Source organism: Muntiacus reevesi, chromosome 1, assembly GCF_963930625.1.
Source record: "Muntiacus reevesi chromosome 1, mMunRee1.1, whole genome shotgun sequence".
Taxonomy (NCBI): domain Eukaryota; kingdom Metazoa; phylum Chordata; class Mammalia; order Artiodactyla; family Cervidae; genus Muntiacus; species Muntiacus reevesi.
The window spans coordinates 171546589-171568340 of NC_089249.1; the positions used below are offsets into that span (position 1 = coordinate 171546589).

General features: G+C 45.5%; 1 protein-coding gene across 4 annotated transcripts in view; it reads left to right on the forward strand.

Moving 5' to 3' along the window:
- DGKD (diacylglycerol kinase delta) overlaps positions 1-21752 on the forward strand; it is a 105896-nt gene that overhangs the window by 19042 nt on the left and 65102 nt on the right. For all 4 annotated transcript variants that reach the window (XR_010660515.1, XR_010660519.1, XM_065917000.1 and 1 more), the window contains exons 2-3: positions 11287-11397; positions 13226-13306. Coding sequence is in view for 2 of the 4 variants with exons in the window: in XM_065917000.1 (XP_065773072.1) it covers positions 11287-11397; positions 13226-13306 (192 nt within the window). In the remaining 2 variants the exon portion in view is untranslated. The remainder of the gene's footprint in view (positions 1-11286; positions 11398-13225; positions 13307-21752) is intronic.

The window sequence follows — 21752 nt, forward strand, 5'->3', positions numbered from 1 at the left end:
AGGGGTCCACCTTCATTCTTTTGTCTTTGAGTATCCAATTGTCCTAGCACCACTGGTTGAAGAGGGCTTCTTTTTTTTCAACTGGATTCTGCTTCTCAAGCTCTATACCTTGTAATACTTAAAACCAGCTAGTGCACTTTTGCAGATTGGTTGGTTATCTTGACCATTTTGGACTGATCTCAGTCGTAATTGTTTTCTTCTTTTTAAAGAAATTTTAAATTTATCTTTAATTTTCAAAATTTTGGCTGCGCTTCATCTTTGTTGCAGCATATGAGCTTTTCCTGTTGCAGAGCTCTAGAATGCGTGGGCCGAGTAGTCACCTAGTGTGTGGGCCCAGTGGTCACCTCGTGCGTGGGCTCAGTAGTTACTGTGTGTGGGTTCAGTAGTCACCTAGAGCGTGGGCCCAGTACTCACCTCATGTGTGGGCTCAGTAGTCACCTAGTGTGTGGGCTCAGTAGTCACCTAGTGGGTGAGCTCAGTAGTTACCGTGCGTGGGCTCAGTAGTCACCTTGTGCGTGGGCTCAGTAGTCACCTTGTGCGTGGGCTCAGTAGTCACCTAGTGTGTGGGCTCAGTAGTTACTGTGTGTGGGCTCAGTAGTCACCTAGTGGGTGAGCTCAGTAGTTACTGTGTGTGGGCTCAGTAGTCACCTCGTGTGTGGGCTCAGTAATCACCTAGTGTGTGGGCTCAGTAGTCACCTAGTGGGTGAGCTCAGTAGTTACTGTGTGTGGGCTCAGTAATCACCTAGTGTGTGAGCTCAGTAGTACCGTGTGTGAGCTCAGTAATCACCTAGTGCGTGAGCTCAGTAGTACCGCGTGAGCTCAGTAATCACCTAGTACGTGAGCTCAGTAGTACCGTGCGTGGGCTCAGTAGTCACCTCGTGCGTGGGCTCAGTAGTCACCTCGTGCGTGAGCTCAGTAGTCACCTAGTGCGTGAGCTCAGTAGTACCGTGCGTGGGCTCAGTAGTCACCTCGTGCGTGGGCCCAGTAGTCACCTCATGCGTGGGCTCAGTAGTTACTGTGCGTGGGTTCAGTAGTCAGCTAGTGCGTGGGCCCAGTAGTTACCGTGCATGGGCTACGTTGCTCCATGTCATGTGGGATCTTAGTCCCCACACCAGGGATTGACCTCCATCCCTTGCATTGGAAGGCGGATTCTTAACCAGTGGACCACCAGGGAAGTCCCACAGTGATTCTTAATAGAATTATTGTTATGTATGATTATAATACATTTACACTGAAGTATCTGCATCTCAGCATTTTTACTGCCATGAAACTTCTGCATTTCACAGTTGAGAGTGAATTTAGTTCCTTCTACAGTTTGGAAAACTTTGAAATAAATGCCTAATTAAATCCAATCCTATTTGATAGTTTCTGTGTTTGAAGCTGAGTGAGAAGGAAGTCTGGGAAGTATCTTTATCTCGCCTCTCTCTGTGGTGGCTCAGAGTTTTCATGTACTGTATGAGGACTGACGTTTGTCAGGATTGAGGTGTGAGTCTAGAAATATAATCGCCTGAGTGTTTTTTGTTTTTTTTTAACAGTCTGCTAGTCATATGTTCTGTGTCTTTTTGTATTGAACCACTATTGTGTACGAGCCGGGATCTTGCCATTTATAGAAAGCCTGTGGCTGCTTTGCCCTCTGGCAGCACTCGTGAGTAGAGGCGATTTGGTGACGTGTGTGAGAAACCCCAAGGAACTGCATGCTCTTGCCCTGGTAATCCCACTGCTGGGACCCTGCCTCGAGGAACTAATCTTTAACGTGAAAAAAGCTTCATGGACAACACGTTTATCGCACCATTAAATAGAAAGTGTTGCAGGCCCGGAAACATTTTCGGTTAAACTCAGGGAGTCAGTGACATCGGCTGACACCTGTTTGGCGCTGGTCCTCCCTGCCTGGTGTCTGGGTGGTTTCTCCTTGCCTAGACGACTGCAGGGAGGTTGCCACGAGGGGGTGAGGCGCACAGCAGCACCGGGAACCGGGAGAGTGAGGACCCCCCTTGGCCTCCTCACCCACTCGGGCGCTGGCGGAGAGCGGTCCTTTGGGCACTGCTCGGCGACGCTGGGAGAGCAGAGGGCCTGTGTGTATAGACGTTCAGCTGCGTGCAAAGTTGAGAGCTTCCAAACCCACGCCAGGGGTCACGCTGTCTGGTGCAGTCTGGATTATTTTATCTCTTTTCTGCATTTTCTCGAGTGATCATTATTATTTTGTGCTAAAGGAAACAGAAAAGCATCACACGTTCCCCTTTGATCGAAGGTTCCTTCCGCGGAGAGCGTCCGTCTTGCCGTGGTGGCTGCTGTGTGCTGGGAGCGGGAGGTGGAGATGGGTCTGCTCAGTTGCTTCTCCGGCCTTCCTGGGACACAGCCACACAGCTCTAAATGTTGGGCCGAAGCAGATTAAACGTGAGGAGCCAGATATGCCAAAGGGCATGATTTGTGAAGACATAGGATTTAAGTTTCACAGAATCCCAATGTGTATGTTACATGGAACATTTTAGTTATGTTCGATTTAAAACTTTTAACTCCTCTGTTGAAAATAAAAAGCTTAACATAAGCAGAGAGTTGAAGGTCTTGGGATAAATTAGGTACAATTTAGCTTGACGTTGAGACTGACGTATGAAACATTGTAATTTTCTTAGATATGTTCATAATTATGTCAGCGTCCTTAAGCATCTGAGTAAATGAAGTCGAAGTAGGTTGTAGAGAAACAAAATGGAAAATAAAAGCAGATCAAGTTACAATGTATTGTTTGGAAAAACAGATTATTAGTAAATAATTTGTAGAGCATATAACCCCACTTTTCTGTTTTATTTATGCACTGAAAGCACACTGGAAGGATACTGTCTCAGGATGTTACTGGCAGGTGTCAGCAGTGACTGGACTCGGAGTGCCCTCGAGTAAAGTAAAAGTAACTTTCAGTCGGCCTGTCAGCCTCGAGCTGGACTGTTTAATGCTGGACTTGACTTCCACCTGAGTTCTGAAAACAGGCCAGGGGGCGGTGGGTTGAGCACGTGCCCAGGGACGAGGAAGCGAAGGATGGTTAGGGTGCTGTTCTAACGTCTGTGTAGCACTCTGCAGTGTCTGAGCTGTTTCCTCTGACGTCTTCTGCTCTGAGCAGCACCTTCTTGTGAGGGATCCGGCCCACCAGGAGACCGGGACGAGGGCTGTGGCTGCTTCTGACCCAGGCAGTAGCAGCTTCGGGCCTTGCGCTCCTGCCTCTGTTGTGCTTCCTTCACATCTGAGCTTCCAGGGCACCCTGTGTGTATCCCCGTAATGGAAATTTCCAAACATACACAGGAGTAGGGAGAAGAGTTTAACTCATCACCAGTCCAAACGTTTGTCAGCGTTGTCTCTTTCTTGTGTCATCTAGTCCCCCACCTCCCCCTGCCCTACTTTTTTCTGAGTATTTAACACAAATTCTTAGGGTGCCTTTTACTTTGTAGGAGAAGCTCTCTACTAGCATGCAGCTTCTTAAAGATCAAGGGTCCTGTCTTTTTCATCATCTTATTCCTAGCAGTGCTTTCACTAAGTGTTCAATAACTATTTGTTGGAACGAGAAGTGCGTTTCATTCCACAGGTCCCTGGGGAGAGGGAGTTTCCTGTCTAGGCTCCTAGAGGCAGGCTGCGTCTTCGGTGCCTTCACTGAGCCCCCGTGTGTGTTGGAGGGTCGTGGAGGAGGTTGTGCCTTGAGACGTGTGTGTCTGCCCATGTGTCCAGCCTGGAAGAGTGGATTCTTTTCACCTGAAGTCAGGCGGACCTGGGTGTGAACACCGCCTCTGTCCCTCCTGTGTGGATAGAGGTCCTCTCGGGGCCTCGGTTTCTTCATCAGTGGAAGGGGGTAGTGACCGTTTACAGGGTGGTGAAGATTCAGGGAGCCGGTGACGAGCACTCAGCTCCTGGTGGGGAGCTGGCAACGGCATGGACCCCGGCGCTGTCCCTCCTTCTTGCCCGTTCTGTGGAGCGGGGATGTCCACACAGCTCCCGTAGGTGGCCGTGCAGATGGAGTGGGACCGTCAGGGCGAGCCATTGACGTGGACTCCCCGAGGGGCTGCTGCCCTGCGGACGCTGCCCTTCTGGGCGAGTCCTTTTAGGTGACGTGCCTTCCTGGAGGCCTGGCTTCCTCCCCAAGCTGGTCTACCCTGTCCTCTTTGCCCTTACGTAACCATTTTTATTATTTTGTGATTTTGGTTTATTCTTCTATTGTTCCCATTTGAAAATTTAAAAATAATATATGCACATGTTTGCTTTTAAGTTTTATTTCTGTTTGCATGCGCGTGCACACACACACACACACACACACCTTTTTGACACATAGGTAGCATACTCCATACTTGTTCTGAGCCTTCCTTCACTGACTGTAATCTGGAGATCATTCCATAGTTGTATAAAGACCACCCTCCCCCCTCTTCCAGTGGGGTCGTGTTCTGTTTCCTCAACGTGTCAGAGTTTGTTCAACCACTTGGGCTGTTTTCGGTCTTTTGCTGTAACATTTTGCAGCACATATCCTTGTGCTGTGAGGGAGTGAGTGTCTGTGAGGGTAGGTTCCTTGGCGTGGGCTTGCCGGACCCCAGGGCAGGTGCGTGTCTGATTTGCCAGGTTTTGCCGGATTCCCCTCCTCAGGGCTCCTTTCATCCTGGAGGTGAACCAGCCTGTTTTCTTCACAGTCTCGCCCATAGAGCGTGTTGCCCTTTTTCAGTTTTCTTTTTGTTAGTCTGATGGTGAGAATAGTATTTTAGATGAGTTTTGTTTTTCTCTTGTTATGAGCTAGGTTGAACATCTTTTCTTGTGTCAAGGGCCATTCAATTTATTTTTATTTTTTTGTGAAGTGGCTGTTCATATTTTTTTTTGCCCATTTTCCAATCAGGTTGTTAGTTTTTTCTCAGTTTTAAAAGCCTTTTTAATAGATTAGGGATATTAGCTCTTTATGATACGTTGCAGAAAGTTTCCTCAGGATTCTGGGCACCGGGTGACTAAGGTGAATAAGAGCAGCAAGGCAGCCATAGCCATGGGACTCTCTTGATATGGTGCAGAAGACAGCCTCGTGATGGAGGGTCATAGACTTGCCAACAGATGTTTTTGGCCAGGCTGCCTAGGTTCTGCGTTTGAATTTCACGTCCTCTGTTTACTGACCATGTGGCCTTGAGTGAGTTGCTTAATTTCTCTGACCTCGGTTTCCTAGTCTGTAAAATATATGGGAATATTACTACATCCCTCCAAAGTTGGTATGAGGATTAAAAGGTAAAAATGGCTTGCATTATATGTATGTAGTAGATACAGTGGGCACTCACTCAGTAGGTGTTTAAAATAACCTGTTGACCTTTGGATATGTTGCCTGTGCTTTGTGAGCAGATTATTTTCTGATTGTTTCCTGTTTATTATGGTATTTCTAAAACCTAGAAGAAGGTTTGAGATTAGAGTGAGGAGGCCTGACATTTCTTTTGTGGTCTGTTGTGGGCTGTTTAACCTTGGACAGATTACTCGGTCCCTAAGTGACCCGGTGTCTTATTTGTCACTCAGCATATTAGTGTCTGTCTCATAGACCTTAAGTGTTTGTTCTATTAAGAAGGCTAATAGATATAAAAATGCTCATGAAAATTTTAAGTGATGTGCAAATTTAAAGCAACACATTTTACTAGCTTCTTTCCATGGAACATTTTATTTTATTTTTATTTATTTATGTTTTTGGCTGGACCGCACGGCTTGTGAAATCTCAGTTGCCCTGGCAGTGAGAATGCACGCAGAGTTCTAACCGCTGGATGGACAGGGAAGTCCCCAAAACTTTTTTTTTTTGAGGAAGCTGTTTAAAATTAAAAAAAACTTTTTTGGCTGCGCATGGGCTTTCTCTAGTTGTGGTGAATGAGGGCTCCTCATCGTTGTTGCGGTGGCTTCTCTTGTCTTGGAGCACAGACTCTAGGCTTGCGGGCATCAGTGGCTGTAGCACGCGGGCTCAAGAGTTGTGGCTTCATTGCTCTGTGGCATGTGGGATCCAGACCAGAGGTCAAACCTGTGTCTCCTGTGCTGTCAGAAGGATTCCTGTCCACTGTGCCACCAGTGAAGTCCCCAGAGACATTTTAACAGTTCTTCTGGATGTTAACTTTTTATGCTAGTATCCCCACTTTTTTTTTTTTTTTTTTTTTGACTTTGAATTTTGGATGGTGTTGCCTAACGTAGGTTTGTGTAATTTTTTTTGGAAGGATGAAAAAGGTTGAAGGACAAATAGATGGCTGAAGTGAACATGTGTTTTTCAGTTCTGGACTGTTTTTCAGTCCTTTCTTCTTTTATTTTATCCTCCTCGCCCCTTCTTTCCTCGCCTGCTTGCAGCCCTCTGCCTCAGGCTGGCTGGTCAGGAAACTGCAAAAATTCTCGCACTGACAACACAACGGCAGCGTCAGCAAAGCTCTGCCCGAGATCTCGCTTCATCCTTTTATTAGCCTGGTTTGTCCCGTTCTCTTTGCACGCCACGTAAATGTAAGCTGTGATGTGAGTGGAGACACATGTGTGACCCCCCGCCACAGTAGGGCACCCGGCTGCCCCTTCCCGGGGTCTCTTCTCTCCAACCTCCTGCAGTTCAGCATGTTTTAGTCATCATTCGACTTACCATCACCACGGTTCACGCTTTCTGTCGCTTTTCCGTTTGGTAGCCTCTCTTTGCTCTCCTTTTGCAGGGCTGTTTAGAATAGAATATTCTGGATATCCTCTCTGACTGTGTACTTCATGTATCTTCTCCCTGATGTGGTTTCTGTCTTCTGTTTCTTTGTAAGGTGTCTGATGACCAGAGGTTCTCGGTGGGAATGAAGTTGGTTTTAGAGACCTTTTGCTTTATGTTTAGTATTTAAAAATCCTATTTGAGAAATTTTTTTCCAATCCTAAGGTCTTAGAGAATTGATCCTGTGTTGTCTACTGAAGCTTTTCAAGTTTCACCTTCTGCACCGACTGTGCTGACTTCTGTGTGGTATGTGAGGTGTGGACCCGTGGCATCCTTCCCTTTAGGTGATGACCTGTGCCGGTCCACTGACTAGTGTCTCCCCCCTGCCACCTGTGGTCACCTGTCATGCCTTCAACCCTGTGAGCATCTGAGCTTTGACCCCCAAGTTCTCCTTCTGGTTCTTGGTTCTAAGGAGTAGCTCAGGACATGTGCAGATACTCCACTTGCGGCAGTAGTCTTTGAAGCCTTGTTGTCGGTGCTGAGCAGGAAGCGTTCTAAACGTTCGAGCCGTTGGGAGTGTGTTGAATGATTTATGCTCATCACTACAGTGAAAAATTCTGTAGCAGATAGAGATGCATTTACTAATATGGAAGGCTGTTGATAACACATGATGACAGAAAGAATAGGAAGCTGAAGCACGGTATGTACAGTATGATTCCACGTTCATAAAAAGTTAAGAAATACGTAAATTAAAAAAAAAAACCAAACCAGCCTGCCATATTTGCTTCCTCCCATCTGGGTGGCCTTCACTGCGCTTTGGTCTGGCGTCCTCCCGGTCGGGTCCCGTGCCTGCCCCGGCGGGTCCTCGGTGACTCTGGTGGCGGCTGCCTCGGGCTCCTCCTGGCCCCTGCACCTCCCTCAGCTGGCATCCCCGGGTGCCGTCTCTCCTCTGCTCCTTGGCTTTGTGCCACTTCCTCCTTGTCCTCCTTTCTGGACCGCCAGCTCCTCCCTGCACCCGAAGTCGGTGTCCTGGGTTTCTCAGTGCCCTGGGCCTCTTCTTCTTCGCTTCCGTTCTCGAAAGGGATGCCATTGAAGTGTCTCCCGCTGAACCTTCTCACGCACCCCAGTCGCACGGTCTGCTGCCGGCCCTCCACAGCTCCCCTGGCCTCCCTGGGCCTTGGAGTCGCTGTGTCCAAGACGAAAGCCCACAGCCTCCTTCAGACCTCGGGGTCACCCCCATCGCCCCATCTGCGGTGCGTCCTCTGAGCACTCTCACGCCCGTGACCGTGACTCCTTCCTCCCAGACGCACCTCATGGCCGGCTGCCATCCTGTAAGAGTATCTGGAGGAGTCTGCCTGCCTCCTGGTTTCACTCTTACCGCCTGCCCTCCACATGGTGGCCAAGATCGTCCTTCTAAACTGTGCAGCCTGAGAAACCACCCCGCTGATCCGGGGCCCCTGTGACCGACAGGTGTGCCCTCAGGGAGCTGGTGGGCCCCCGGTCACCTCACCAGCCCTCGCGGGCTCTGTTTGCAGCCCTCCGCAGGCTGTGGACCCCTCTGCCCTGCCCGCTCAGACGGGCTCTGGGCCGCCCTCCCTGGCGGGAAGTGCTCCCTCCCCGGCGCCCTATATGCTCTGTCCTCCCCGGGTCCCTGGAGCCGGCGGAGTGGTGGCCACTGCTTGTCTGGGGAGGGTGTGGGGGAGGCGAGGGAAGGCGTTCTCACTGCCTTTGCAGAGGGGTCGACTCCCCGGGACTGGGGGCACCCAGCCTGCTGGCAGGCCTGCCCTCGCTGTCTCCGCCTGCCGGTTGGTGCATTTGGAGGGCATTTCCAGGGCTGCCTTATCTGCTCTTGGCTCTTGAGCAGGATGATGGCAGACTTGAGCCTTCCCTGTGGTAGGTGCCCGGGCTGTCTCGCCTGTGGGTTGGGCGCCTCTCTGGGGGCCAGTGGGTGGCTGTTCTGCCCCCCCACCTCCTCCCAGAGCCTAGCCAGGACTGGCGTCCTCCCTTTGGAGCCGGGCCCAGTGCTCCCCTTCCGCTCGGATCCTCAGTGCCTGTGTGTGTGCTGCAGCTCAGTCCTTCCTGTCCCTGAGGCTGAGGAAGATGCCCTGGCCCGCTCGAAGGACAGGGCTGGCCAGAGAACTTGACAAAGCGATGCTAAGAGCCTGGCTTCTCGGGTCTGGTCCTCCGCTCTGGTGGGTGTGCGGAGCCCTGTGAGCTGAGCCGTTTCCTGTGGGTGCCACTTACCGGCTGCCAAATGCAAAGCACAGCTGATTAGTCAGGGGTGTGCTTTTCTTGACCACTTTTATTTAGTTCATTGCTTTTGACTGAGTGTTAAAAATATTCTGCAGCATATCTATAGTCCTCACGAGCAGCAAATGTGAGAAGAAATGCAGTTTCTGAGAAAGCTTCAAAGAAATACTGGTCTTTATCTTTTCCCCAGTCCTTCCGCTGAAACCCACCAGAGTCTTTTTCTGAGCACTCTTGTTCTATAAATAGAACGACAGCTCTCCTTGGGTAGCCCGAGATCGCAGCTCTCATCCGCTCTCTGAAAGATATGTGTGTATGTGTGTGTGTGTTGGAGTGTATTTGTTTTAATTTTGCTTTTCTTTTATGTGTGGCATGTGTAGCGAGAGATGCAAGAAAAATACTCTAGCATTTATCCTTTAAAAAGAACTCCTTTTAACTTTTCTAGGTCTTGGCCTGTGATTTTGTTGTCTTTCAGAATTTTTTTCCTTTTTCTCTTTGCATTTGGGAAAGAGATGGAGGCAATTGCTTCCCCTGCAGAGGTAAGGAAGATGTTTGGGGGCGAGGAGAGGTGCCTGGGTCCGTGAGTGAGGTCTGTGGGGTCCCGAGCAGAGGCTTGCCTGGCGGGGGGCGGGCGGTGCAGGCATCGTGGGTCTGCACCGCCGGGCACGGACGCAGCGGCCTGTCTTTGAAGAGCATATTGAAATAGCATCCACGTGTGCACTTGGGTCTGAAAAGAATCCTCGGATGCAACCTGGCAGTCCTCCTGTAGTGCAGACCGGTTTCTACCTGGAGCTCCTCGTTCAGGAGGCTTTCTCTCTGCCATGGGCTGGCACGTGTCTCTCCCGCATCGTCGGGTCACGCTGTGTTCGTCTCCCCTCCTCAGTGACCTGGGAGAGCAGTGGGTGACCTCCTCAGAGGTAATAGTGAGGGTTCCCGCCCTGGGATAAGTGCAGCCGTTCCGCACTAGCTTTCCCCCAGAGTTGATCCTCTCGGGCGTTGGGGAGGGTTGCTGTTTGTACTGCTGGGCCAGCCCGAGGGACCCGGCATGGGGTTGCAAGCCAGCCGTGTGGGCCCCCTGCCCCGGGAGTTTCAAGAGGACGTCCTGCGGTGGGAATCGGGAGGAGCAGCTGGACACGGGGGCGCGGGGCTCTCGGGTGGACCTGTGCCTGGCCAGGCGCTGGTGGGGTGTGAGTGTGTGTGTGTGTGCGCGCACGCGTGCCTGGGGTGGGGGCGCTGTCTCCAGCATTCGCCTGTGGGGAGCAGCAGTGCCTCTCAGGTTCGACTCCCTCCCCCGTTGGGAGGTGGCTGACGGAGGGACAGACAGACAGCAGTGACCAGGTCTCGCCTCTGACGTGTTCGGGTGACGTGGGGTTTCTGTGTCTCGTTTCACCTTACGTTGTCCTCAGTGGCCACAGCTGCCCAGGTGCTTCGTACAGCCACGTAAAAGTGACCTAAAGTGCGGAGCCGCACGGGGTTAGATGATGAGACGAGAAGCTTCCCTGGACCGGTGTCCTTTCCTCGGGCAGCGTTTCTGCGCGTTCTGCCTCCGCCGCACAAGGGGCGCCGGGCAGAGCGCTCGCTGGGAGCCCGGCTCCGACGTCAGGGTGCCTCGCTGGTTCGTTTTGGCTGTTGGTGGCCCTGAGTGGTCCAGCACGTCTGCTGACCAGACAGGGTCCTGAGCACTTGGCTTGTAACTGGTGCGGCCTTGGGCCCAGCGTCCAGGACGCAGCTCCGGGGAGGGCCTGCCCTGTCTGGTGTGTGCACCGAGCCGAGCAGACTGCCCCTCACCCCATGGTTCTCTCTGTGCTCCTGCCTCGGTGGCAGGCTGGTCAGATTCGGGGGTGGAGGGGTCTCAGTGACGTTGCTGGTGGCACCTCGGTGTCGCAGCCTGGGTAGACACACACCCGGCCCACGAACAGGGCTGAGGGCCAAGGGGGGGCAGGCCTGGGCCGCGCCGAACCCCGTAGCAACCTACGTCGATAGTTTTGGCAGCCGGCTCCTGAGAAATGGCAGGAGGCCAGAGAGCACGGAGACCGGGCCAAGAACGCTGAGAACTACCCCGCGCTGAGGCTGGAGAACACGGCCTGGCCCCTGACGGTGGGCCTGCCTGCCCTCGCCCCCTTGCGCTGACCCCCACCCGGGCACGCGCGGGCACACCTGGGTCTCCGGCCTGTCTCCCCTGCCCTGCTGCTCAGGCAGGCCATCGCCCCCTGGAGGGTCGGGTCAGCCTCTCCCCGCTGCCCACTCAGCCTGTCCGTAGGTCAGGGTTTGCGCAGAGGGTGAGAAATAGTTCTTCTGTTAGGCCGTCGGCCCGTTAGAGACACAGATGCTTTGGGCCGTCAGTGGACAAGCGCACGGCGCTGTGAAAACACATGCTCACGAATCCCTTTCTGTGCTTCCAGACCGTCATCAAAGAGGGGATGCTGACCAAACAGAACAATTCATTCCAACGATCAAAACGAAGATACTTCAAGCTTCGGGGGCGGACTCTGTACTATGCAAAAACTGCCAAGGTGAGACTCGGTGGAGGGCGCTTGACGAGAGAAACCCCCGAGAAGCTGCAGGGAGGGCCGGGCTCCGGGTCCTCGTCTGGGGAAGGGCCTCCCATTCTGGAGCTGATACTCTGAGTGCCTTTTGTAAACCTCTGGGGTGCTGGGTCTTATGTTTTGTGAACGTTGATTTTTTAAATTCATTATCTCTTTCTTTAATGTCATTTGTCACCAGAGAGGAGAGATGGGGAGGGAAAGTTCACAGAAGTAACCGTGTTACAAGTAGACATATTTGTTTTGGAAAGATTGGGGATCACTGGCTTAAAAACCCTCTTATTTTGGCCTAAATATCTTTTTTTTCCCCTCTCAGTTTTCTGTATTCTCTTTAGATCATTTAAAGACTTGATTATTATTATTATTATTTGTATTTGGCTGCACTGGGTCTTTGTTGCTTTGCAGGGGCTTTTTCTAATTGCAGTGAGTCGCTGCGGTTCTTGGGCTTCTCATTGCAGAGGCTTCTCTTGTTGCAGAACACAGGCTCTAGGCACTTGGGCTTCATTAGTTGCAGCATTCGGGCTCAGTATTTGTGCTCCATGGACTTAGTCACTCCATGGCATGTGGAATCTTCCCAGACCAGGGATGGAACCCATGTCCCCCATATTGGCAGGTAACTTCTTATCCACTCTACCATCAGGGAAGACCTTTTTTTTCTCTTTTTTCAAAACACTTTTATAAACACTGTATAGAAACTTAATATGTGCAACTTGATGACTTTGGAGATAAGTGTATATACCTGTGAAGCTAACTAAAAATATGCTTAAAGTGTGCTGGGCTTCTTGGTGTGTGAGCAGAAGCTGTCTCTGGGCGTTCTAGCCATGGTCGTTCCTCCCGTGTGTCATCTTTGTGAGATTTATACTGCAGTCCCCCAGGCAGGTGCCAGTGACAGAGGAGGAGCCATGAGAGTCCCTGAGTCACTGCCTGGCTGTGGTGTGGCACATTCAGACACTAGTGTGTCTACAAACCTAGTTTTTGGTGTTCTGAACACCAGTCTTTGTGTTCAGATGCTAATATTTTAGAATTGTTAATAAAAAAATTGGGACCTGAGTAATTTGTATTTTGAGATGTAACCCTAGTGGGCTAGTGCATTAAAATTTGAAACTGTGTGGAGTAACTTGTTTAGAAAGGATTCTGACCACATCCTTCATTAAAAAAAAAACAGAGACTCGTATAGTTATTTTAGTTCAAGGGGCGGGGGGGGGGGGGGGGTTACTTAAAAGGCTATCTTTTCTAAGTTGCTCGTGTTTCCTCCAGAGGGGACAGTAAGGTAAACAGGAGCTGGGGGGCTCTGGCAGGGGGACTTGGTGGGGAGAGGAGAAGAAAACAGGGAGGGGGGCGTCCCAGGCCTGCTTCTAGACCCTTCTTTCTCTCCGGGACTAGATTGTCTCTGCTGTGCCCCCTGTTTTCTTTCATGGCTGGGTCCCTTCTGTTTGGGTCAGTCTCTCCTCCCCTAGAATCATTTATTTTAGCCAATACCTTTCTCCCCAAGTGCGCACGGTGGAGAAACTAAAGCCGAAAGGACAGAGGACCTCCAGTCTAGACCCTGCCCGCAGGTGGACTCGTGGGAGGACATGTTTCTGACTTCACTGGTGCAGGTCACTAGGGAGCTCCCTGGACTTGAGAAAGGTCTCGAGCTTCTCCCATGAGCCCTGCGCACTGTCAGAAGTGGGTTGGGTGAAGTCACTCGGCATCCATGCAGTTCTCACACACTGGGCTGGGGTCGAGGGAGACTGGTGAGCGGTCCGGGCCAGGGGTGCCTTCGCCCCCTCTGACAGCAGTCCCTGTGTTTTTCCAGTCAATCATATTTGATGAGGTGGACCTGACTGACGCCAGCGTGGCTGAATCCAGCACCAAGAACGTCAACAACAGCTTTACGGTGAGTCTGTGAACGCACAGCTCTCTCGAGTCCTCCGCCACCTTTGGTTTTCCTGTTTAATTTGAACGGATGTGTGTGAGCAGTTCAGACTTTTCATCCTTTGCCCTCTGATTGGAGCAGTTCCTGATACATTTTGAGTTCAAGGTTCGAAATAGTACAGCGGCTGGAGAAAAACTGAGAATTTGGCACTTGTAAGCACAAAAGAATGAGAGGGTCCAAACGAGTTGTTTAAACGCGTTGTAGTTTGCATTTCTTTAACTGTTTTTACACAGAGATTCATTTTTCAGGATTGCTGTAGAAAATTTGGAAATACAGGAAAGAATGTGGAAGCAATTAGAAAATAACTGTAATTTAGCTACCTCAAAATAGAATGTTAATATTTTAGTATACTTGTTTTCTTTATAAAACTTAACCCTCCCACCCCCATATATAGAAATTATGTTGTACTTTGTGCAAAAGTTCTAAATGCATAAAATCATGTGACCTCAGAGCCCAGGGGTACCCAGCTGCTCACTTTAGAGTGATTATCTTTACGTCTAGATGTCTCTTTAGCAGCCTATAACATGAGATCACAGTGATCCTTTTGTTTTACACCTGTTTGATTTTTTTTTTCCACTTGACAGTTTATGGTGATCACTTCCCATGGTGATTGGTCTAAATGTTCATCATATTTTTTAATGTCTATGCAGCATTTCTTTTATGACTTTACAATTTTGTCTTCAGGGGATGACTTTAGAACCTACTGGGTAAGGTATGACTCTAATATTAACACCAGGAATAGAGTAGTTTAAAATAGTTTTCTTCATTTTACTAAGTAATTTTATCTAGAAATACAGTATGCGTCCCAATTTTTAAAAATTCTTTTGTAACTCAGTCAAGGTGGATAATTTTCTTTGTGTTTAGGATCCAACATTTTGGGTTAGTGTTAGTTTCAGCTACTTTCAGGTTTTATTTTATTTGTTTATGGATTGATTAAGTTGTTGCTCCAAATGGGATATTCCTTCCTCCATTTAAACTTCTACTTATTTTATTTTGGTGTGATTAACTGCTCTTGGTTTTACTTTGTGGCTTTTTGAACTAGTCAGACTTGCCTGATGGCCTCTTTTATTTTAGTCCTCATTTTATTTGGTCCATTTTTACTTTTCCTGCATTAGTTTATTGTTTACTTACTGGCTGAGGAGAGACATTTTAAACTATGTAAATGAATTATTCTTTGATTTGTGGCTTTTAGAGTGTTTAATAGGAATAGGTGTTGAATTTCACTGGAGTGTTTTGAGCAATAATTTATTAGACATGATCAATTTGGTTTGGAGTATTTGTACATTTCTTTCAGCTTTTTTTTTTTTTTTTGGCTGTGCTGGGTCTTAGTTGTGGCATGTGGGATCTAGTTCCCTGACCAAGGGTTGAACCTGGGCCCCCTGCATTGGGAGCACCAGGGAAGCCCCTTTGTACAGTTCTTAATAGTAAATTGTTCCTGATAATGTTGAATAGTACAGCCTAATTTTGGATTTAGAATTTTTTGAAAGCATGTGTGTGCTTAATTCTTTGGGTAGGAGGTATCCTTTGTTGTGTTTTGATTTCAGAGTGCAGGTAGCCCCATAGAATTCATTTAGTAACTTTCCATGATTCTTTGTACTCTGGAACATTTTTATAGTTTTAGAATTTCTTGAAAATTTGAGAGAACTTAGTTTTCAGGGAGATAATAAGATTCTGAATAAACCTAAAAGGTTTATTTTTGATCATAGGAGCTTTTTAACTTCTTGAGTCCATTTTTGTTATTTATTTTCCCACTTCACACCTTTTAATTTAGTAATACATATTTGCACTTTAAACATAAATGACCCTGGTTGGATCCCCTTTCACATTTCTTTTTTTAAAAAAAATTATTTTTATTTGAAGGATAATTGCTTTACAATATTATGTTGTTTCCCTTTCACTCTTCTAATTTTACTTAGTAAAATTTTACTTACTCGCTTTACTTTTTTTTTGGTCATAATTCTCTTTGAAAAAAATTGTATTCAAGTAAAGTTGATTTATAATATTGCATTAATTTTTTCTGTATAGCAGAGTGATTCAGTTATATATATATATATATATACACATATATATACATGTTTTTCATATTCTTTTGCATTATGGTTTATCACAGGATATTAAATATGGTTTCCTGTGCTAAATAATAGGACCTTGCTTTTATTCATTTTATATAATAGTTTGCTTCTGCTAATCCCAACTGCTGATCCATCCCTCTTCAACCATCCCTGCCCCTTGGCAACCACAAGTCTGGTGTCTGTGTCTGTGAGTCTGTTTCTGTTTAGTAGGTATGTTCATTTATCTTGTATTTTAGACTCTACATATAAGCAATATCACATTGTATTTGTCTTTCTCTTTCTGACTTACTTCACTTTTATGATAATCTCTAGGTCTATCCATGTTGCTGCAAATGGCATTATTTCAGTTTTTTTGACTAAGTAATATTCCATTGTTATGGAGTGGAAGACCTCAACTTCTTCATCCACTCGTCTGTTGGACATTTAGTTTACTTCTTTGTCGTGGCTATTGTAAGTAGTGCTGCTTCGAACATCGGGGTGCACGTTTCTTTTCAAATTAGAGGTTTTTTAGTCTTTTCCAGATTGATGCCCAGTAGTGAGATTGCCGGATTGTATGGAAACTCTACTTTCAGTTTTTAAGGAGCCTTCATGCTGTTCTCCATAGTGGCCGCATCAGTTGACATTACTACCAGCAGTGTGGGAGGGTTCCCTTTTCTCCGCAGCCTCTCCAGCATTTGTCATTTGTAGACCTTTTGATGCTGGGCATTCTGACTGGTGTGAGGTGGTACGTTATTGTAGTTTTGATTTGCGTTTCTCTAGTAATTAGTGATTTTGAGCATCTTTTCGTGTGCCTGTTGACCATCTATATGTCTTCTGGGAGAAATGTCAATTTAGGTCTTCTAACCATTTTTCAGTTGGGTTGCTTGTTTTTTGTTACTGAGTTGTATGAGATGTTTGTATATTTTGCAGATTAAGCCCCTGTCAGTTGTATTATTTGCAGATATTTTCTTCTAGTCTGTAGATTGTCTTTTCATTTTGTTTATGATTTTCTTTGCTGTGAAAAAACTTGTAGGTTTAGGTCTGATTGGGTCCCATTTTTTTCTTTTTTCTTTTAAGAGAACTGGTTCTTAAAAAAACTGGTTCTTAGATTATTCAGCAATTCCATTTTTTATTACCTAATTCAGTTTCTGCATTTATATTTATTGTCTTTTCTGCTTTTCACTTTTTAAAATAACTTATTAATTGACTCTTCTTACTTTCATATATATCAATAATTAAAAAACATTAGGGACTCTGCATTTAACTCCTAGTGTATTTCTGTTCACATTCCAATATTCCAAAAGTTGTTTTTTCTTCCAGTAGAAAAATGTTATTAAAGATTAATTGCTTTTTTGGTCAAGTTATTGAGGAAAATTTTTAAGTGTATGAGTAACATAGAAAGTTTAAACCATCTATATTCCTATTACCCAAAGATGCCTAATAATATATATTAATTGATGTCATTCCCACCAACTGGGTTTTAGTTTTTAACCTACTTTCTTCACTTAAGGATGAGCTTTTCTTATAATATCCTTTAAAATCTTGCTTATTAATGCTGCATAGTATTCCATCTTATTTAAATGTATGAGTTTAGCCAGTCCCTATATTGCATTTTTTCTCTATTAAATAGCATTTTAATGTACACTTATACATAGATCCTTTTGTATATTTCTGGTTTTTTCCATAGCTTAAGTTCTTAGAAGTAGAATCCTGTTTGAGGTAGAAAGTATGAACTTTTAAAAGGCTTTTGAAAAGTAAATGAGGTACTGATACATGTTAAAGCTTGGATGGGCCTTGAAAATATACTGAATAAAAGCCAGACACAAAAGACCACATATTTTATGAGCTGATGTACATGAAATGCACAATAGTCAAATCTGTAGAGACAGTAGATTAGTGGTGGCCAGGGGCTGCTGGACGGAGGAGTACTAATGGGTACCGGGTTTTAGTTGGGGGTGTGTGGCAGAATGTTCTAAAATTAGATAGTGGTGATTGTTGCACAACTTTATGAATATGCTGAAAACCACTGAGCTGTATACTGTAAAAGGCTGAATTGTACAGGAATTATGTCTCCATAAAAAGAGTATGGCACTGTATTCTGGTACTATGTGAATTACTGTGGAACTTTGTCAGCCTGGTTGGAGAAGGAACCCTGATTTATACCCTGTCTCTATGGGAAAACGTGTTCAGGGTGCCAAATAGTTGACTTCTAGATGTCGAGCTCATTCCTGTGGGAGCAGTTGTGGATGATTCCCAGCCCTCGGGGCAGAGGCACTGATTCGTTCACATTTACTTTAGATTTCGTTAGTACTGTAAAAACTGGCTTTTCATCTGTGCATGTGCTGAAAGGACATTAAAGCTTAATAGTGAGGCTCCCCAGAAATATCCTAAGATAAGGAGACCCCCTTTCAGCAACCCATGAGGGCATCTGGAATTTGGGGATACATGGTGGAGTGTTTGGAGCCAGTTGACTGGTGCTCAGTTCTCCGAGGCATGCTTCCATAGATTCTGGGCACTCCCCCACTTCTGACTTCCTGCATTGTTTGCTGTCTGAACTCTGAACCTGTCCCTTCCCATACAACACCCTGTAGGAATCTGCATGCAGGCCCTAGAAGACAGGGCCCGGCCTTGGACTTTGCCAGTGCCTGGTGCCATGTGCTCGCGGAAGTGAGTGCAGAACGAATGAGTATATTTGCCCAGAAGCCACGTCAGTTTCTGGAATATCTCGTTTGGTTTTCCAGCTATTCCAGTAGTAATTTCCAAATTCCGCAACTTCTACTAAAATTGCATGCCTCATACAAACAACCCGGCACTGAAAGTTGCTGTTATCATGTATCAGCCAACAGATGGGATCCTTTTGTATCTGGCAAAGAATGAGTAAATTTTGCTCCACATTAACAAAGACTCCATTTTAATTTTTCCCTAAAATGGCTGAAGAATTGTCTCATAAAGACATAAGGACCTGAGGAACAAGAGTCTTCCAGGGGATATGGAAGGAAATATTTGGGGGAGAGGAGAGATTTTTCTTTCATGGTGGCTCAGTGGTAAAGAACCTACCTGCCAATGTAGGAGGCGGGGCAGGGCAGGGTGGGGGGTTGTCGATCCCTGGGTTGGGAAGATTCCCTGGAGAAGGAAAGGGCAAACCCCTCCAGATTTCTTGCCTGGGAAATCCCATGGACCGAGGCGCCTGGTGGGGTCGCAAAGAGTCAGACATGACTTAGCAATTAAACAACAGATTTTTATACAGGTTTGATGGAAGAAATGGTAGCAAGGAGACTTTTGCAGCTGGAAAGGAGTCTGCTTGCCTTCTGTTTAAGAACAAAGTGAAGTTGGGGTGCAGCTAGAGACACAGATGTGCCTTTAGGTTCTTGATAAGGTGGAGCTGTGGCCACGGGAAGTCTCAGAAGAAGGGGAGTAAATGGACAGAGTCCTCCACGTCCTCACCTTCAAGTGGGATCACCCCTGAGAACGCCAGAGCATAACCGCAGCATGACGAGAGAAAGGGGACTTGCCAGCTTCATGTCCCAGCCTCTGCAGTAGCATGAAATGTTTTTGATAATTAACCATGTTAATGTTAATCTATGAAAACTAAAAGGCTTTTGGTGTATTATTGCCAAATGGCCTTTAGAATTTGTATGGGTAGAATGTCATGAAGTGGTTTCTATCCTTTCACAAATGGCATTTGTTAAAATTTTATAAAATCTATGCCGTTTTGATAAAAATGGTAGTTTGTTTTATTTCTTTGATTATCAAAGTGAGGTCGAATGTTTCTCACAGTCTTTGGCCATTTGTATTAATTTCTTTATGAGCTGATTCTGTATGTGCTTTTGGATAGTCAGCTCTGTATTTGGGGGGGGGTTCAAAATTACCCACCTCTCTTTCTCTAATTTTGCCCTCATTGGCTATGCTTGCTTTAGTGGTTCCCTCCTGCCCTCCTTCCCCCTTTTTAAAAACTAGGTTTCATACACTAGTAATAGGCAAAAGTTGTCAGAGAAAAATGTTTCTCATTTTCCCCTTATATTTCTTTTCTTTCCATTATCAAACATGGGATAATTTAGGAATTATTTCCAGCCTTATCACAAAATTTACAGATTTGTGTTGAAGGTATATTTTAACCTCTCTAATTCTTCAAAGGACTTTGTCAAAGCAGCATTTCTGCTTTACTGAGTTTGTATATTGTAAATAATTTTAAAAATTGAAATATGACTTCCCCGCTGAAAAGTGCACAAGTGATCAGGCAGAGCTTCGTCTGTAAGCACTCCCAGATTCAGTGGTAGAATGTGTCTGGGCCCCGGGAAGCTCCCCTAAGTGGTCTTGCCCAGTTGTCTCCCCCGCCCCCTCCTGAGGAACCACCATCTACACCTGATACATAGATTTGTGCCGACTGTTTTAGATGGTTGATGCACATGAACTCACATTCTTTTGTGTCTGCTTCTGACCTGTGTATTTCTACAGATGTTCCATGTGCATTGGAATGGAGTTTGCACTCAGTTCTGTACGTTGATTAGGATGAAAATTTAATCATTTTCCTCAAGTCTTTTATAACCTTCTGACTTGCTTTTCTGTTTGTCCTTGAGTTACTAAGTGAGATTTATTAAAATCTTCCGCTATGATTGTGGACTTACCTGGTTTTTGCTTTCATCCTGTTAATTTTTGCTTTATATATTTGCAGGCTTGTTATTAAATGCATACAAATTTAAGATTATTTTATATTCTTACTAGATTGACCCCTTTATTATGAAATAAACCTTTTGTTTCTTTTAATGTTTTTTGCCTTAAAGTTTACTTTGATGTTGCTTTAGCTGCAATACCTTTATTTCGGTTAGTAGTTGTATTGTAGGTAATGGTATAGAATTTTCCATCTTTTTAGTTTAAACCTTTTTTGTTTATATTTAAGGTTGTAAGCAGCATATAGTTATGTGGTTTTTTAAATTGACTGTTGGATTATTTAATTGGGTGATGTCTTCCATTGGTTTATGTTTAATCTGTACTTAGTTTTAGATACTCTTGTATTTGGGTACAAATCCAATGTATTATTACTTGTTTTCTCTTTGTCTCACATTTCATATTTTTTGTATCTTTCTTTCTAAAATGGATGAATTATTTCATTTTTTCCCCTCTCTTATTTCATATACATATTTTAGTGATTTTTTTTGCAGATTGTAAAATATGTCCTTGACTTATTAACTTCCCATCCAGATTAGTGCTTCCCAGACAAAGCAGGGATCTTAAGAGTTTTTGAACTCTATATTCTTCATTAAGGGAAGCCAGTGGCTCAGAGGTAAAGAATCTGCCTGCAATGCAGGAGACTCAAGAGATGCTGGTTCAATCCCTGGGTCTGGAAGATCCCCTGGAGAAGAAAATGGCAACCCACTCCAGTATTCTTGCCTGGAGAATCCCATAGACAGGTGCCTGGCAGACCACAGTCCATAAAGTTGCAAAGCGTTAGACATGACTGAGCAACTAAACATGTATACTCTACTTTGCTCTTGAAATTTAATTTCTGGTACTTGAAAAGGAAGCTTCTCTGTAGTTGCCTCTCACCTTTCTGCGGTTTGTTATACATCTTGATTTTACATATATTTGAAGTTTCATGGGACATTATCATACAGTCAGTAGTCACTTAGGTTTGCAATGAGCGTTGCCTTTTCTGTTGCCATCATTTCTTTCTGTATTCCTGTGGTCCATATGGGGTGATATTCCTTCTGTGAAAAATTCTCTTTAATATTCCTTTAGTGTTGGTTTCTATTTCTGTTTTGTTTATTTCATCTTTCTGAACGATGTTTTTGCATGTTTTACAGTTCTAGTATGGCAGTCATTTTCTTTCAGGTGTCTAAAAATGTCATTCCGTTGTACTGTAGCTTCTATTACTTTTAGTAAAAGTAATAACTTATCCTATTGTTTTCCCTTGCATGATAATGTACCTCCTCCCCCCGCCCCCGACTATTTTTAAGATTTTTCTTTTCCTTTGGCATGGTGCTGTTTTACTATGATTTTTCCAGACATGGTTCTCTGTATTTATCTTGCTTAGTATTCCTGGTACATCTGAATTCTGTAGCTGTGTTCCCTTTCTCTTGTCAGTTTTGGGGAAGTCTTGGTTCTTAGCTCTTCAAGTGTTGCTCCTACCCATTATTTTTTCCTCTTATTTTTGGGACTTTTTTGTTACATCTTTCCCCTGACTTCCATGTTTCTTGTACTCTTTAAAAAATATTTTCTATTTTCTTCATTCTAGATGTTTTATTATCTTTCTTCTGTGTTCTTAGGTGTTTCTTGTCTGTTGTTAAATCTGTCTGTTGAGTTTTTAATTCCACTTATTTTCTTTCAGCTCTAGAATTTTCAGTTGATTTTTAAAAAAA